The 17793-nt window shown below is 36.3% G+C and overlaps 1 protein-coding gene and 1 long non-coding RNA gene across 5 annotated transcripts in view; one reads left to right on the top strand and one right to left on the bottom strand.

The window, feature by feature from the left end:
- LOC132523662 (uncharacterized) overlaps nt 1-5797 on the top strand; it is a 56480-nt gene extending 50683 nt beyond the window's left edge. Inside the window, exon 4 of the long non-coding RNA XR_009541604.1 lies at nt 5658-5797. This is a non-coding gene — a long non-coding RNA (uncharacterized LOC132523662). The remainder of the gene's footprint in view (nt 1-5657) is intronic.
- DENND4C (DENN domain containing 4C) overlaps nt 1-17793 on the bottom strand; it is a 126024-nt gene that overhangs the window by 52537 nt on the left and 55694 nt on the right. For all 4 annotated transcript variants that reach the window (XM_060155119.1, XM_060155116.1, XM_060155117.1 and 1 more), the window contains 2 exons: nt 6761-6861; nt 5500-5718 (listed from right to left, as the gene is read on the bottom strand). In XM_060155119.1, coding sequence (XP_060011102.1) covers nt 5500-5718; nt 6761-6861 — 320 coding nt within the window. The remainder of the gene's footprint in view (nt 1-5499; nt 5719-6760; nt 6862-17793) is intronic.

Here is a 17793-nt window from a genome sequence, read left to right as displayed (position 1 = left end):
GAAGAAGATCGTTCTATGTACACTCTCCTATCTTCACGTCTCTCTCTCTCAAATATTGATTCCATGTCTGTGTACATCATTTCAATTACTTTCTTGTCAACACTCTCAATTTTTACGCCTTTTTGTCAAACTCATCTAGTATGACCTAGCCCTGGAGCAATGTATTGCCTGCTTTCTCTGAATCTGCGCCAGTGTGGCTGAGCACAAGCTGCGGTTGGGAGGAGGCGCCGTTACATAACCAGGTGGATCAGAACCGCTTATACCTTCATCCCTGACCAGCAACCCCACTACATTTCTGGAGTCTGAATTTCCCTTTACCCGTGTTTTCACAGTTATTTCCAATGTTTAAATACTCTCCCTCCATGTTCTCTCCCTCATCCCTGAATAATAATACTTTATATTGCAGAGAAAATGAAAATCATTAAATGAGAACTACCTTCATTATTTCACTATAAAATCTATGACTCTTTCTGCAGCTATCATTTATTCCTTACTTTGTTTTACAATGAGTGTGACCCTCCTCCTATCTAAGGCCAAGCCCACCTTGGGATTCCAGGCCTTTCAGTGTTCTCTGGACAATACTCCCTCTCTATTATCTAGTAACCAGTATACTCAAGTCTCTCTCATTTTAAAAAACCTTTCCTTAGACAATTTTCCAAAGAGGACATTCAGAGGGCCAACAGGCACATGAAAAGATGCGCAACATCATTAATCATCAGAGAAATACAAATCAAAACCACAATGAGACATAACCTCACACCTGTCAAAATGGCTATCATCAAAAAGAACACAAATAACAAATGTTGGTGAGGGTGTGGAGAAAAGGGAACCCTCGTGCACTGTTGGTGGAAACGTAAATTGTTGCTGCCACTATGGAAAACAGTATGGAGGATTCTCAAAAAACTATGAGAAACCACATGATCCAGCAATTCCACTCCAGGGTATGTATATGGAAAAAACAAGAACACTAATTCAAAAAGATATATGCACCTCAATGTTCACAGCAGCACTATTTACAATAGCCAAGACCTAACTGGTTGACCGATGAATGGATAAAGAAGTTTTGCTATATATATATACACAATGGAATATTATTTATCCATAAAGAAGAATGAAATTCTGCCATTTGCAACAACATGGATGAGTATAATGCTTAGTGAAATAAGTCAGACACAGAAAAATACTCTATGTTATCACTTTTATATGAAATCTAGAAGGTGAACCAAATTAGTAAATATAATAAAAAAGAAACAGACTCACAGATATAGAAAACAAACTAGTGGTTACAAGTGGGGAGAGGGAAGAGGGGAAGGGTTAGGTAAGGGTAGGGGGTTAAGAGGTACAAACTATTATGCATAAAATAAGTAAGCTATGAGGACATACAACACAGGGAACATAGCCAATATTTTATAATAACTATAAATGGAGTATAACCTTTAAAAATTGTGAATCACTATGTTGTACACCTGTAACATACAAATATTGTACATCAATTATACTTTAACAAATAAATAAAATAAAAAATCTTTTCCTTAACAAATAATTAGATCCTTTCCTTTTCTGCTGTTTCCCTTCTCAATAAAGGGCACAACCATCCACTCTGTGGTTAAAGACAAGAATCTCAAAGTTGTTCTTGACATCTCCCTCTATCTTACATCCCATATTCAACTGCCAAGTTCTATTCAGTCTGCCTCCTAAAAATCATTCTTCTATTCATACTACCAACTAATCCAGGTCACTTCCACTGATCACTTGGACCAATGCACTAACCAACTAATAAGCAGATCCATACTTTGGATGCCCCCAATTCAATCTGCAGAGAAGCCAAAGAGATTTTTTTTTAACATTAAACATGATCTTTTAAAAATGCAAACCTGATCCTATTACCTACTTAAATATCCCTCCCTGACTTGCAATTACTCTTGGAATAAAGACGGAAACCCTTCATTAGTCCTAAAAGATCCAACATGATCTGGCTCACGCCCACCATTTCAAGCATTGTTTTTGAGCCACTTTCCCCTCCAGCCTTTCTTTCTATGATGCTTCAGGACATTCCACATGCTGTGGTCCTTACTACATCCCCTTAAGGTATTAGTTAGTTGAGAAAGACTTCAATAAAATAGAAATAAATTATTCTTGACAAGTGGTAAGAAAAAGTCTTTTTTTCTTCTTCTAATGGATCTAGGCAATGATCAGCAAAGGCTGCTAACACAATTAAATGAAAGGCTGGTGGGGAAACTATCAATATAATGAATGGATGAGCCTGATAAAACTTGAACCCATGGATCAATCTTGAGAGCACTAAAAATGGGACACAGCCAGACTTGCAGTAAGTAGTGAGCATCATGTGTTTTAGCACCACTTGCCAAGAAAACTGAACCTGAATATAATCAAGCTCTAGATCAGTACTGCTTAATTCAGTAACCACTACACACATGTGGCAATTCAGCAATTAAAATGTGGTTGGTCTTTAATGAACCACATACCCAAAGCCACATCACTATTAAGTTGTGGAGCTGGAATTTGAACAGACAGTCTGACTTCTGAGTCCATGCCATTATTAGTGATTTATACCCAGAGGCGAAGGTTCAGGGGGAAAAAAAAAAAAAAAAAAAAAAAAAGTGGCTGGTCCAAACTGAGATGTGCTATAAGTATAAAACACACACCAATTTCAAAGCCTTAGTATGGAAAAAGAATGTAAAATATTTCATTAAAATTTTTACAATGTGATTACATGTCAAAGTGATACATTTTGGATGTATTAAGTTAGAGAAAACATATTATTAAAATTAACTTCCCCTACTGCTTTTTAAAAAACTGTGTCTACTAGAAAATCTTAAATTATATATGTGGCTCCCATTATATTTCTTTTGAACAATGTGGCTCTTATTCCAACCAGAAGTTTACAGGAAATATAGATGAAAAAAATGTTAACACCATGGGGATACAATCAGATAAAAACACATATAACTTCAGGAAATTCTAAACACAGTTTATGGGTGAAATGATGTCCTACTTGGAATTTAGAAAGAAAGGGAGGGGTGGAGGAGGGGAGGAGAAAAGGACGAAGGAAGAGTAAAATGAACATAGGAGAAACTAAAACAACAGAATGTAGATTGCTACTACTGCTGAAGTTGGAAGGTAGCTACGTTATTCTCCCTACTTTTATTCATGTTTGTTAAAGTATCCCTAAAAAAAAGTTAACCCAAAACCCACAGCTAAATCCTATTCTTTTTTCAGGCCCAAGCTTAACTGTTACTTCTTCAGGGAACCTTTCCCCTGACCTAGCTCTCTTACTGTAACCAATATTTTCCTTTACAACACACTCAGTAAAATGTGTTATTTTATTGTCAAATGTATATATCCCTTGTTAGACCAAATGCTACCCTGTTAACAAAAACCTTAGGCCTCAGACACTAGTTAAATATCTTTCTAAATTCCATTAGTAATGCCTCTCTTCTACTTAGAATGACAGAGAATGAATTAGTGACCCACTACTGTCCATTAGAAAAACTCCATATTCTTAGTCTGGCATTTGAGACTACTCATAATCCGAGCTCTAATCTTATTTTCTGCTTTATCTTCCACAACACCTCTAAAGCTCCTCACTTGGTCAAATTGTACCATTAAAACTTTTTTCCCGAACATGCCATTATGGGCTGAACTGTGTCACCCCAAAATTCTTATGTTGAAGTCCTAACTCCCAGGATTTCAAAGTGTGACTGTATTTGCAGATATGGTCTTTAAAGAAGTAATTAAGTCAAACTTAAGTCAATAAACTAGGGTGGGCTCTAATCTAATATGAGTGGTGTCCTTAAGAGACAAGAACATTTAGATACAGATTCACACAGAAGGAAGTCTATGTGAAGATACAGGGAGAAGACAGCCATCTACGAGTCAAGGAGAGAGGCCTCAGAGGAATCCAATCCTAGCTACACACTGATCTCAGATCTCTAGCCTCCAGAATCCTGAAAAAAAAAAACAAAAACAATTTTCCGTTGTTTAAGCCAGGGGTCCCCAATCCCCGGGACACGGACCAGTATCGGTCCACAGCCTGTTAGGAATGGGGCCACATGGCAGGAGGTGAGCGGCAAGCGAGTGACCGAAGCTTCATCTGCCGCTCCCCATCACTCCCCATCGCTGGCATTACCACCTGAACCATCCCCCCCACCCCACCCTGTCCATGGAAAAACTGTCTTCCACGAAACTGGTCTCTGGTGCCAAAAAGGTGGGGGAGTGCTGGTTTAAGCCGGCCAATCAATGGCATTTTGTTATGGCAGCCCTGGCAAACTAATACACATGCCTTGTGCTTTTGTTCTTGAGCTTCCTTCCACTTCATTATTACCACTAGCAATAATACTGTTATCATGAGTATTGTAAAGTACTTTTTCTAGTTGCTTCACATACATTTTCTCATCTAATCTTCACAATTGTGCATGAATTAGGTATCATCCTCATTTTATTAATGACAAAACAGAACCCCAGGAAGGCTTCACAAATAGCAAAGTGGAAATTCTAATTCAGATTTGACTTTTAATGTCTAGTGTTTTTTAGAAAGTCTTTCTTGCTCATCTCCATTTATAAATTCTACCCATTCTTTAAAGTCATGCTCTTCTTCCATGAAGTCTTCCAAAACACTCATTTGGAAGAATGTTCCCTTTTTCTGAATTTTTATGTCCTCTCACTGAATGATTATGTAAAATCTGTTTTCTTGAGTACTTGCTCTATTTTTAAAAACACGTCATATCATTCTCCACTGGGTATCCCATGGAGCTGGATTTTACACTTCTTTATATCCCTACATAATAACTAGTGGGGTTTGGTAAATGGCGACTAAATATTTGAGAGATAAGTTGTCCCAAAGCAGAAATGAGAAAAGACAAAAGGACTATTAGGAAAATACAGATTAAAAAATAATAGTAATAACTGCAGGGTCAAATTATAGCTATGTAAAATAATTATCATATGAATACTGATGTATCGGTAAGGTTGCCACTACATATATGAGAGCTGCTGAATAACAACAAAAATCTTCATAATTCCCGAAAATAACAAACACTAAAACGAATGAGTATGGTGTTTTCCCATGGAACAAGGCTGTATTTTTCAAAAATTTAAAAAAACTGGTGGCTTTATTCCAAAAACTCTTTATTAGAGAATACTGTAAAGCCCAGAGTGTATAAAGTCAAGAATCATGCAAAGTGGAGAAAACACCTAAAAACAAACCACCAGCTTTATTCTACTAAGATAACTGATTAGAGTACTATAAATGTCAGCAACATCTTTGACATTTCAGTTTCAGATTTCTCAGGAAAAAAATGGGGTATAAAAATTAAAATAAATTCTATTCATAGAGCTAGATTACAAATACACAGAAGACCATCATATTTTAATATGAATTTCTAAGAACTTATATAGTAGCACTATATTTGGTAGCACTACCAAACAGAAATTTTTTTCATTTCAATAAAAAGTATTTATATTTTCAATGCCACTCACCCTGTCGGTCAAACAATGAATCAGCAGCTGTGGCTTTATTTGAAGGAGCCTCTGTGATTGGTCTGAGATATGTTCTGTATCCTTTTAAAATGGATGCCATAAAGCGCAAAAATGCCTCCTGAATTTCCATCTCAAGTTGTGTCATCTTCTTTTGCCAGGAGAAATCTGCTTCAATTGGAGTCATCTCAATCGCTGAACCTTCCTGAGTTTTTCGATGAACTGACAAATGAAGAAGAGAAAATGGCATTAATACATAATGTTATATATATAATAATTCGACAAGGGAATTGTCAAAATAAAGCCCATGACTTCCTGAAATTCCTCTTTATTAATGTAAAGGGATCACTGGCAGGGGCTAACAGGGAGGGCACAGATGGGGCACAGAAAACATGTTCAAAAAACCATAAACCATGGGACTTCCCTGGTGGCACAGTGGTTAAGAATCCACCTGCCAATGCAGGGGACACAGGTTCGAGCCCTGGTCTGGGAAGATGCCCCACACCGTGGAGCAACTAAGCCCGTGTTCCACAACTACTGAGCCTGTGCCCTATAGCCCGCATGCCACAACTACTGAAGCCCACGCGCCTAGAGCCCGTGCTCTGCAACAAGAAAAGCCACCGCGATGAGAAGCCCGCACACCACAATGAAGAGTAGCCCCTGCTCGCTGCAACTAGAGAAAGCCCACGCACAGCAGTGAAGACCCAACACAGCCAAAAATAAATAAAAAGCAAAACAAAACAAAACAGGGGCTTCCCTGGTGGTGCAGTGGTTGAGAGTACAGCTGCCAATGCAGGGGACACGGGTTCATGCCCTGGTCTGGGAGGATCTCGCATGCCGCGGAGCGGCTGGGCCCATGAGCCATGGCCGCTGAGCCTGTGCGTCCGGAGCCTGTGCTCCGCAACGGGAGAGGCCACAACAGTGAGAGGCCCGCGTACCGCAAAAAAACAAAACAAAACAAAACAAAACAAAAAACATGAACCACAACAGTAGTATCTTACTATTGGAGTTCTGTTTTGTAATGAGACTCCCTTTAAGCAGAGTAAAATTATGTCTAAATCTAAGAATTTTCTTATATACATTCTTTCATTAGAAATATCCCTTCCTGGGAATTCCCTGGCAGTGCAGTGGTTAGGACTCTGCACTCTCACTGCAGAGGGCCTCGGTTCAATCCCTGGTTGGGGAACTAAGATCCCACAAGACATGCAGCATGGCAAAAAACAAACAAACAAACAAAAAATCCCTTCCTTTTTCCTCACATTACCCGAAGATAGCTGGGGATACAATTTCTTCAAGGTGCTAATCAGATTTTTGCATGGCTTTTTGGGAAGCTGCTTCCAGTTCATGTTCTTCTTTTCATCTGATCTATTAAATAACAACATGATTAATAAAGTCCGTTATAATCTGTTTTTACTTAAACAAAATTCTTATGTCAAACTAAAAAAGAAAATGCAAAGGGTATTTTTACTGAAGTTACAATTTGAGAATCTGAACAAGTGGTTTTCAAGAGGTTCTCTTTTCATTTTAACCAACCTCAGTCAAATTTGGTCATCTCATTCTAACCCTCCAACATAGATTTTCATTAACTGGAGTTATGAATACAACACAAGTCTTGTTTCAAAGTTACATTTTAGAATTATAATATTTTAAGTGTCAAACTTAACTGACTTGAGACTTCAAACTACCTATTAGAAGCAAATCTCGACAAATATCAGCGTCAGTAGCATACAGAGCATGTTCTCATCACAATTCAAACGAGTCACCATTTAAGAAAAAGAAATTACTTTGGAAGTTCAAAAGAACACTTTTAAATAATGCATGAGTCAAATAAAATATTTTTACAGAATTAGAAATGTTTAAAACGCTACAAAGATGAAAGCACTATGTACCAACCATGGGCTGGAGCTAATGTCAGGCCAATATCACTTATGAACATCAATGCTAGCATCTTAAATTCTTAGAGAATTTAATCCACTAGCACATTAAAAAAAAAAAGAGAGAAAGATGTTTACTTTAGGAATGCAGGATTGTTTACTACTAACTGATTTTATAATATAATTTACCACACTAAGATTAAAGGAGAAAAACTTAATACTCATCTAAATAGTTGTACAAAAGCATTATAAAGTTCACTACCTATTTATGATTTAAAAAAAGAAATTGCTTTTAATCTAGAAGCGGAAGGAAGGTTCCTTAATTTATTATTAAGCAATCAAAACCCTAAAGTGGGGCTAGCAAACCTTTTCTATAAAGAATCAGATAGTATTTTTTGCTTTCAGGACCACAGGACCTCTGTTACAACTACTCAAATATGCCACTGTAGCATGAAAGCAGCCTCAGACCACATGTAATTGAATGAGCATGGCTATGATACAATAAAATTTTATTTACAAAAACAGGCCTTGGGCCAGATGTCAATTCTTGCTTTAAAGCATAAAGATACTTAATGATGAACTGCTCAAACCATTCCCTTTGAAATTAGGAACAAGACAAGATACCAATTATGAATATTTCTATTCAATATTACACTAGGATCCTAGCCAGAGAATTAAGACAAGAAATTCTTAAATATATAAGTTGTAGAGGATATGACTGTTTATAGCCAGAAAATTGAAGAGAATCTACAAGCAAATGAAAATAAGAGAATTCAAGTAAGCTGCTGGACAGCAGACCACTACATAAAAAATCAATAGCATTGTTATACTCCAGCAACTAACAAATAAAAAATGTAATTAAAATACCATTTACAGTAGCAATAAAAACCATAAGGTACTTAGGAATAAGTAAGTTTAACAAAAGGTGTGCCTGATCTTTACAGAGAAAACTGAAACAGTTATTGAAAAACCTTTAAAAACACCTATGAAGTAAAATACAACATTCACGGGTACTGAGACTTTATGTCAAAATGATCTTATTTGCCCCCAAATTAATCTATGAATTCAATAGAATTCTAACAAAAAATCACAACAGAATTTTGCATGGAATTTAAAAAACTAATTAAAATTTATATGAAAATGCAAAAGACCAAATATAGTCAAAACAATTTTAAAGAATAAGCAGTAAAGAGACTTGCCATTTCACATCATTTTTTTTAAACAATGTTATTGAGATATAACTCACATACCATACAATTTATTCATCTGGAGTGTGCAATTTAATGGTTTTCAGTATATTCAGAGTTGTTTTAACAACCACCACAATTAATTTTAGAGTATTTTCATCACCTCAAAAAGAAACCCCACACCCTCTTAGTCACTAACCCACAATTCCCCCATCCTCCCATCCCAAAGTAACCACTAATCTATTTTCTGTGTCTACAGATTTGCCTTGGGGATTTCAAATAAATGGGATCATATAAGGTCTTTTGGCATGAGGTTTTCAAGGTTCATCCATGTTGTAGACAACTTAATTTTCAAGTCATTAAGATAATCTGATGCTGGCAAGAGACTAAAACAAACCAAAGGAACAAAAAATAAGCCTGGATACATACCCACACAAATATAAAAACTGATATGTGATGGTCTTGACTCTGAAGACAGGTGGGAAAGAGATGAACTGACCATTCAATAAACAGTGCTATGTGACAATTGTTTACTCATGTTAAAAAAAAATAAAATGGTATCTCTATGTCTCATCATACACTAATAATACCAGGTTTAGCTAAATTAAAGGTCTAAATGAGAAAGTCAAAACCTCACAACTTTAAGAATATCCAGGATAATATTTCATGACCTCAAGGCAGAGGATTTCATGTACAAGAACCAAAAATGGCAATCCATAAAGAGAAACTGAGAGCTGTGATCAATTAATATAAGTTTCTGTTCATCAAAAGACACAACAGAATGAAAATACAAATCACAGTGTGGCACAAGCTATTTGCAATGCATATAACAGACTAAGAATTACTTCCAGATTATATAAAGGCCTTATACAAATCAAAAGAAAAAGACAAACAACCCAACAGGAAAACGTACCAAAAATGGAGGGAAAAACCAAAGGGCAAAAAGAAATTAAAACACATCATTTGCTACTAATTAGGGAAATGTGAATTAAAGCCACAGTGACATCCCATTACCATCAAGTTGGCAAAAATTTGAAAGTTTGATCATAACAAGTACTGACAATGATATGGAACAAAGAGAACTTTCGTTTGCTGATGAAGAGGGGAAAGAGTAATATGGCATTAGCTATGCCTAGCAACCAACATTATCTCTTCTAGGTATATGTTTCAGAGGAATTTTAACCATGTACTCAAAGAAATATGCATAATAATGATCAGAGCAGTTTTGTTCATAATTGCAAAATCTAACTACAATCTAAATACCCATCAACACTGATAAACACTGAAGACAAAGTAGAGCTACGTGTATCAACATGGATGAACCGCATAGAGAATGATGAGTAAAAAAGCAATTCACAGAAAACTATACAAACATAAATTTTTAAAGCATGAAAAACAAAATGTCATTTATACTAATACATATATAATATGTATTAGTGGGTGGAATCTGGGAGGAAGATTCATGCAAGTTATTTACATTATTCTCTATAATTCTTTGGTATCTAGAACATTTCATAATTCTGTAAGTACAATTAAGGAGAGTTCAAAATTATTTTACAAAACAGCGCTTTGAACAACAGAAATTATATAGAAGTTATTTAAACCTGGGCAAAATTAAGAATCTCTGTAATAGGGTTTCCCTGGTGGCGCAGTGGTTGAGAGTCTGCCTGCCGATGCAGGGGACACGGGTTCGTGCCCCGGTCCAGGAAGATCCCACATGCCACGGAGCGGCTGGGCCCGTGAGCCATGGCCACTGAGCCTGCGCGTCCGGAGCCTGGGCTCCGCAACGGGAGAGGCCACAACAGTGAGAGACCCGCGTACAGAAAAAAAAAAAAAGAATCTCTATAATATTCTTTTATTCAGAACAGTAAATAAAATGAGGTAAATATTTGAGTTAAAACTTCAAAATCATTTCCAAAGGCACCACAATATATACAACCTTGAAATAACTGTTTTTCAGGGATAGTTACTGAAAAACAATGAAATGTGTATGACAAGAAATATTTAGTGCTTCCAAGCAGTTCATTATTTCCAGGCTATAAGTAAATCTAAATATACATAGTAGAGATCAATCAAGATGGTAGACTAAGAGGACATGGAGCTCACTTCCCCCCATGAACACATCAAAAAATACATCTACATGTGGAACAATTCTCATGAAAAACTAACTGAAAACTGGCAGATGGACTCCTGTACCACCAAGGCTGTAAGAAAGATACACATGGAAGGGAAGAAAAGTGATTGGGTTGGGACCTGTGCCCAGGGGAGGGGACTCAGAGGAAATGGGAGATTACACAGGTGGACACCCTCTCAGGGGAGTGAGTGATGAGAGCCATAGATAGGGCACCCCAGTCCTGGAGTCCTACGCAGGGTAGACAAGCCCCCTTGGCTGGCTGGAGGACCACTGGGACTAACAAGAGGCAAAAAGAAAAACAGAAAAAAAGAAAAACAAATTTAAAAAAATGGAAACAGTTTAAGAGATCTACAGAATAACATTAAACATACCAACATTCACATTATAGGGATACCAAAAGACAGAAAAGGGGATCAAAAATGTATTTGAGAAAATTATGGCTGAAAACTAACCAAACCTGAGGAAGGAAACAGATATCCAGGTAAAGGAAGCACAGAGGGTCAAAACAAGATGAAGCCAAACAGGCCCACACCAAGACATATCACAATTAAAATGACAAAAGTTAAAAGTAAACAGTGAATTCTGAAGGCAGCAAGAGAAAAGCAAAGTGTCATATACAAGGGAACCCCCATAAGGCTATCAGCTGATTTCTCTGCAGAAATTTTATAGGCCAGAAGGGAGTGGCATGATATATTCAAAGTGCAGAACAGGAAAAGTCTGAACCCAGGATACTCTACCCAGCAAGATTATCACTTAGACTACAGGGAGAGATAAAGACCTTCTCAGACAAGCAAAAACTAAAAGAGTTCATCAATACTAAATCTACCCTAAAAGAACTGTGAAAGGGTCTTCTCTAAATGGACAAAAAAGTAAGAATCTATAGGAAAGGGAAAATCCCACTAGGAAAAGCAAATGTATAGTAAGGACTGAAGATCAACCACTTAAGCCAATATGAAGATTAAAAGACAAAAAACTGTAAAAGCAACTATAACTACAATAAACAGTTAAGAGACAAACATGAAGATACAAAATATGACATCAAAAACACAAAATGTGGGGAGAGGGAGTAAAAAAAAAATGCAGATATTTTAGAATGTGTTTGAACTAAATTACTACCAGTTTAAAACAAAAAGTAGACATAGTTATAGGTCAACAATATATAAACCCGACAAAACACAAATCAAAAACCTACAATAGTTACACAGAAACTAAAAAGAAAGGAACAGAAGCATAGTACTAAAGAAAATCATCCAACCACAAGGGAAGAAACAAAAAGAAATAACAGAGAAAAACCTCAAAACAACTGGAAAACAAGTAATAAAATGACAATAATTACATACCTGTCAATAATTACTTTAAATGTCAATGAACTAAATGCTCCAATCAAAAGACATATGGTGGGACCTCCCTGGTGGTCCAGTGGTTAAGAATCCACCTCCCAGAAAATATTTGCAAACGAAGCAACTGACAAAGGATTAATCTCCAAAATATACAAGCAGCTCACGCAGCTCAATACCAAAAAAACAACCTAATCCAAAAATGGGCAGGAGACCTAAATAGACATTTCTTCAAAGAAGATATACAGATTGCCAACAAACACATGAAAGGATGCTCAACATCACTAATCATTAGAGAAATGCAAATCAAAACTACAATGAGGTATCACCTCACACCAGTCAGAATGGCCATCATCACAAAATCTACAAAAAATAAATGCTGGAGAGGGTGTGGAAAAAAAGGAACCCCCTTGCACTGTTGGTGGGAATGTAAACTGATAGAGCCACTATGGAGAACAGTATGGAGGTTCCTAAAAACAGAACTACCATATGATCCAGCAATCCCACTACCGGGCATATACCCTGAAAAAACCATAATTCAAAAAGAGACATGTACCACAATGTTCACTGCAGCACTATTTACAATAGGCAGAACATGGAAGCAACCTAGGTATCCACTGACAGATGAATGGATAAAGAAGATGTAGCACATACATACAATGGAATATTACTCAGCCATAAAAGGAAATGAAATTGAGTTATTTGCAGTGAGGTGGATGGACCTAGAGTCTGTCATACAGAGTGAAGTAAGTCAGAAAGAGAAAACCAAATACCATATGCTAACACATGTATATAGAATCTAAAAAAAAAAAAAGTTGTGATGAACCTAGGGACAGGACAGGAATAAAGACGCAGAACAGAGAATGGACTTGAGGACACAGTGGGGGGAAGGGTAAGGTGGGACGAAGTGAGAGAGTGGCATGGACATATATACACTACCAAATGTAAAATAGATAGCTAGTGGGAAGTAGCTACATAGCACAGGGAGATCAGCTCGGTGCTTTGTGTCCACCTAGAGGGGTGGGATAGGGAGGGTGAGAAGGAGACGCAAGAGGGAGGGGATATGAGGATATATGTATACATATAGCTGATTCACTTTGTTATACAGCAGAAACTAACACAACATTGTAAAGCAATTATACTCCAAGAAGATGTTAAAAAAATAAAATAAAATCATGGTAAAATATACATAACATAAAATTTACCATTAAAAAAAAAAGAATTCCATGCCAATGCAGGGGACGTGGGTTTGATCCCTGGTCAGGGAACTAAGATCCTGCATGCCATGGGGCAACTAAGCCCATGCACTGCAACTGTTGAGCATTTGGGCCAAAACTAGAGAGCCCTCATGCCGCAACTACAGAGCCCATGTGCTCTGAAGCTCACACACCCAAACTACAGAGCCTGCATGCCGCAACTACTGAGCCCATGCACCACAACTAGAGAGAAGCCCGCACACCTCAATGAGGAGCCTGCACGCTGCAGTGGAGGATCCCTCATGCCTTAATGAAGACCCCGCGTGCTGCAACCAAGACCCAACGCAGCCAAAAATAAAATAAATAAATAAATATTTTTTAAAAAAAGACATATGGTGGCTGATTGGACAAAAAACCAAGACCCTTCTTTCCACAAGAGACTCACTCGAGCTGAAGACACAAAAAGACTGATAGTGGGGGGATGGGAAAAGATACTTTATGCAAACAGAAATGACAAGAAAGTGGGGGTAGCAATGCTCATATCAGAAAATAAACTTTAAACAAAGGCTATAACAAAAGACAAAGAAAGGCATTATAAAATGATAAAGAGATCAATACAAGAAAATGATATTAGACTCAACATACGTGCACCCAGGAGCACCTAAACATATAAAGCAAATACTAACAGACACAAAAGTAGAAATTGACACTAATACAGTAATAGTAGGGTACTTTAAAACCCCACTTACATCAATGGACTGTCAATAATGCAAGAGCAGTCTAAAATGACACAACAGAGCAGCTGGACTTAATAGATATCTACAGGACATTTACATTCAAAACCAGCATCATTAACATTCTTTTCAAGTGCACATGGAACGTGCTCCAGGATAGATCACATGCTAGGCCACAAAACAAGTCTTAACAAATTTAAGAGGATAGAAATTATTTTATCAACTATTTTTTCCAACCACAATGGTATGAAAGTAGAAATTAACTACAGAAAGAAAACAAGAAAAGAACAAATGTGCAGAGACTAAAAACATGCTACTAAAAAAACCAACAGGTCAATAAAGGAATCAAAGAGGAAATCAGAAAATACCTCAAGACAAATGAAAACACTACACTCCAAAATCTATGGGATGCAGAAAAAGCAGTTCTAAGAGGGAAGGTTATAGCAATACAGACCTTCCCCAAGAAACAAAAAAAATCTCAAACAACATAACCTACCACCTAAAAGAATTAGAAAAAGAAGAACAAAGGCCAAAGTCAGCAGAAGGAAGGAAATAATAAAGCTCAGGGAGAAAATAAATAAGAAAGAGATTTGAAAAAAATAGAAAAGATCAATGAAACCAATAGCTGGTTTTTTGAAAAAAGAAAAAAAAATTGATAAGCCTTTAGTCAGGCTCACCAAGAAGAAAAAAGACAACCCAAATTAAAAAAAATAAGAAATGAAAAAAGGAAAAATAACAACCAACACCATGGAAGTATTAAAAAAAAAAAAGTAAAAGAATACTAAGAACACTTATATGCCAACAAATTGGGCAACCTAGAAGAAATGGATAAACTTCTAGACACAAAACTTGCCAAGAATGAATCAAGAAGAAACAGACACTTTGAACAAACCAATCACTAGCAGTAAAATTGAATTTGTAATTAAAAAAAACCTCCCAGCCAACAAAGTCCAGAACCAGACTGCTTCACAGGGGAATTCTACCAAACATATAACGAAGAGCTAACACCTACCCTTCTAAAACTATTCCAAATTATTAAAGAGGATGAAACACTCCCAAATTCATTCTACAAGGCCATCTTTACCCTGGTACTAAAACCAAAAACACTACAAAAAAAGACAATTACAGGCCAGTATCTTTGATGAATATAGATGCAAAAATCCTCATCAAAATATTAGCAAACCAAATCCAACAATATATAAAAAGGATCAAACACATGATCAAGTTGGACTTATTCCAGGGACACAAGGATGGTTCAAAATATGTAAAATCAATGTGATACACCACATTAACAAAAGGAAAGACAAAAAACACATGATCATCTCAACACTCAAAAAGCAACTGACAAAATTCAACATCCATTCATCATAAAAATTCTCATCAAAGTGGGTACAGAGAGAACATATCTCAACATAATAAAGACCATATGTGACAAATGCACAGCTAACATCATATTCAATGGTGAAAAGTTGAAAGCCTTCCCATTAAATTAAGCATCCAAATTGGAAGGGAAGAACTCAAACTGTTACTATTTAGAGATAACATGATACTTTACATAGAAAACTCTAGAATCTAAAACATGACACAAATGAACTTATCTACAAAACAGAAACACACTCCTAGACACAGAGAACAGATTTGTGGTTGCCAAGAGGGGAGGGAGAGGAAAGACTGGGAGTTTGGGGTTGGCAGACACAAACTATTACATTTAGAATGGATAAACAACAGGTCCTATTGTATAGCACAGGGAACTATATTCAACATCCTGTGATAAACAACAGTGGAAAAGAACACAAAAAAAGAATGTCTGTATGTGTATAACTGAGTCACTTGGCTGTAGAGCTGTAAATCAACTATACTTCAGTTTTTTTAAAAAATGAAGAAAACCCTAAAGTCACCACACAAAAACTATTAGAACTAATAAACGAATTCAGCAAAGTTGCAGGATACAAGATTAATATACAGAAATCTGTTGCTTTTCTCTACAATAATAATGAACTATCAGAAAGGGAAAGTAAAAAAAAAAAAAAATCCCATTTGAAATTGTATCAAAAAGAATAAAATACCCAGGAATAAACTTAACCAAGAAGGTGAAAGACCTACACTCTGAAAACTCAGATGAAGGAAAGTGAAGATGATACAAAGAAATGCAAAGATACCCCTTGCTCTTCTGGAATTGTAAGAATTAATATTGTTAAAATGACCAATACCTCCCCAAGCAATCATGCAATCCCTATCAAAATACTCATGACATTTTTCACAGAAATAGAACAAATAATCCTAAAATTCATAAAGAACCACAAAAGACCACAAATTACAAAAGCAATCCTGAGGAAAAAGAACAAAGCTGGAGGTATCACCATCCCAGACTTCAGACTATACTACAAAGTTACAGTAATCAAAACAGCAACAGCATGTTTTGTGTCTGGCAAAACACAGACACATAGATCAACTGAACTAAACAGAGAGCCCAGAAATAAACCCACGCACCTACAATCAATTAATCTATGACAAAGGAAGCAAGAATATACAATGGAGAAAAGACAGTTTTTTCAATAAGTGGTGCTGGGAAAACTGGACAGCTACAGGTAAAACAATGAGATTAGAACATTCCCTCACACCATATACAAAAATAAACTCAAAATGGATTAAAGACCTAAATAGATGATCTGAAACCATAAAACTCCTAGAAGAGAACATAGGCAAGACACTCTTTGACATAAATCATAGCAGTATTTTTTGGATCTGTCCCCTAAGGCAAAATAAATAAAAGCAAAAATTAACAAATGGACCTAATTAAATTTAAAAGCTTTTGCACAGCAAAGGAAGCCATCAACAAATCAAAAAGACAACCTATGGAATCGGAGAAAATATTTGCAAATGATGCGACCAACAAGGGGTTAATATCCAAAACATCCAAACAGCTCATATAACTCATTATCAAAAAAGCAAACAACACAATCAAAAAATGGGCAGAAAACCTGAAAATACATTTTTCCAAAGAAGGCATACAGATGGCTAACAGGCACATGAAAAGATGCTCAACATCACTAGTTACTACAGAAATGCAAATCAAAACAACGGTGAAATATCACCTCACACCTGTCAGAATGGCTCTCAGCAAAAAGACAACAAAAACTAAATGTTGGCGAGGATATGGAGAAAAGGGAACCCTAATACACTGTTGGTGGAAATGTAAACTGGTGCAGCCACTATGGAAAACAGCACGGAGGTTCCTCAAAAAACTAAAAATAGAACTACCATATGATCCAGCAATTCCACTCCTGGGTATATAATATATCCAGAAAAAATGAAAGCACTAATTCGAAAAGATACATGCACCTGATTGTTCATAGCAGCACGATTTACAATTGCCAAGACATGGAAGCAACCCAAGTGTCCATCAACAGATGAATGAATAAAGATTTTATATATATATATATATATACAATAAAATAGTACTCGACCATAAAAAAGAATGAAATTCTGCCATTTGCAGCATCATGGATGGACCTAGAGAATATTATGCTTAGTGAAATTAGGCAGAGGAAGATAAATACTGTGTGATATCACTTATATGTAGAATCTAAAATATAAAAAAAAATGAGTACAGCAAAACAGAAACAGACTCACAGATATAGAAAACAAATTAATGGTTACCAGTGAAGAGAGGAAAGCGGGGAGGGGCAAGATAGGGGTATAGGATTAAGAGATACAAACTACTATGTATAAAATAAATAAGCTACAAGGATATACTGCATAGCACAGGGAATTATTGCCATTACCTTTTAATAACTTTTATTGGAATATAATCTGTAAAAATACTGAATCACTA

The sequence above is a fragment of the Lagenorhynchus albirostris genome, chromosome 7 (genome assembly GCF_949774975.1).
Source record: "Lagenorhynchus albirostris chromosome 7, mLagAlb1.1, whole genome shotgun sequence".
NCBI lineage: Eukaryota > Metazoa > Chordata > Mammalia > Artiodactyla > Delphinidae > Lagenorhynchus > Lagenorhynchus albirostris.
The sequence above is the reverse complement of the archived record's forward strand: the minus strand, read 5'-3'. Positions and strand labels throughout refer to the sequence as shown.